This window comes from Zingiber officinale, chromosome 8B, assembly GCF_018446385.1.
Source record: "Zingiber officinale cultivar Zhangliang chromosome 8B, Zo_v1.1, whole genome shotgun sequence".
Lineage (NCBI taxonomy): Eukaryota > Viridiplantae > Streptophyta > Magnoliopsida > Zingiberales > Zingiberaceae > Zingiber > Zingiber officinale.
Window position 1 is genome coordinate 93,050,966 of NC_056001.1, and position 1,185 is coordinate 93,052,150.

A 1,185-nucleotide genomic window follows, 5' to 3' on the forward strand; every position below is an offset into this window, starting at 1 on the left:
CCATTATATGATCCGCGATCCGAAGTAAATAGGGCATAAGTGGAATGTAAGTTTCCTTCAAAAGAAATTAAAAGCAGCTATTGTCTGAACTGGTACGATTAAACCAAATAGCATAAGAAGTTAAATTAAAACCTCACTGATAGATGCAATCATTTGACACACTACTAAATGATAGTAACTCTGTTCCACGACAAAAAAAACATAAGTTATCGGTTTCTTTTATCTTCTTTCTTCGCTGCCCTCTCTTTCTCCTCCTGATGGATTCATTCACCCTCCTCATCCACCGAAGTTAGCTCTTGCGAAAAAGGCATCCGTTAGTGCTGTCTTGGACGACAAAGCAACGCTAAGCAAATCAAGAGCCTGAAACATGAACAACGAAAGCAGCATCAGTCTCAAAATTAACAAGTAATTGGAGCAACAAGACTGACCTCTGCTTCACCAATGCCCAACTCTGTCATCTTGACCGGTTCAGAGAATTCCTTGCGAAGCAAAACGGCCCCTGTTAAGGATAGTGGAGTGACGACAAGTTCGTCGCTGATCATGTACATCAATTCCTTGCAATAGCCTCCATACGAAGACTCTGACTGTCCGGGATGCCCTTTACAATCTATAAGCTCTTGCTGTTGTGCTTCACCTCCCTTTAAATGTTCAATGCAGACATAGCTCGTTGCGCTTAGTTTGCAGCAGGAGGAACACGCATAGTAGACATCTTGCTGCTCCTCCTCCACTCCAATGACTTGATCCTTGCAATTGAAATACGGTGCGAGCTTGGGATTAAGTAGTCTCTCTTCACAGCCTGCAACCACGTAGCCTGAGGAAGCCAAACGCTCAGCACTGCCATACAAGTTATTCAGACATCCAATCGGAAATCGACTGCCCAAGTGCTTCTTCAAAGTACCCAACGGGAATGTGAGGAAACTGAAAATTACATCAACAAGGTCTTGGCTCGATACAGCATACAACACTTTGTTCCGCGTGAGGGCCACCTTGATTCTGTAAATCTTTTTCTCCTTATCAAACACCTTAATTGCACCTGTTTTTCCTATTGGAGGAACTGAAAGCTTGGGCGTGGTGTCTTCTCCATTTTGCAACAAAACATCAGTTAGCGGAGTGTCGGAAATAAGGGATCGTTTAAGAATATCCAAAACCTATAAGCATCGAATTTATCAGAATAGTAATTACGCC

The 1,185-nt window shown here is 42.9% G+C and overlaps 1 protein-coding gene across 1 annotated transcript; it reads right to left on the minus strand.

Annotated features, from left to right (window-relative positions):
• Positions 1-231: 231 nt before the first annotated feature.
• Positions 232-958, minus strand: LOC122014044. Its single transcript, XM_042570237.1, has 3 exons — positions 930-958; positions 429-834; positions 232-360 (listed from the first exon to the last, which is right to left on the minus strand). The coding sequence occupies exons 1-3, from the start codon at positions 956-958 to the stop codon at positions 277-279; spliced, it is 519 nt and encodes a 172-aa protein (XP_042426171.1). The 3' UTR covers positions 232-276.
• Positions 959-1,185: the final 227 nt, after the last annotated feature.

Coding starts and splice junctions, on each gene's coding strand:
- LOC122014044 (XM_042570237.1), bottom strand. CDS start 958: ATGCTGTATCGAGCCAAGACCTTGTTGAT. Junction 835..929: donor CGAGCCAAGACCTTGTTGAT/GTAATTTTCAGT, acceptor CTTGTATGGCAG/TGCTGAGCGTTTGGCTTCCT. Junction 361..428: donor TGGGCATTGGTGAAGCAGAG/GTCAGTCTTGTT, acceptor TTCATGTTTCAG/GCTCTTGATTTGCTTAGCGT.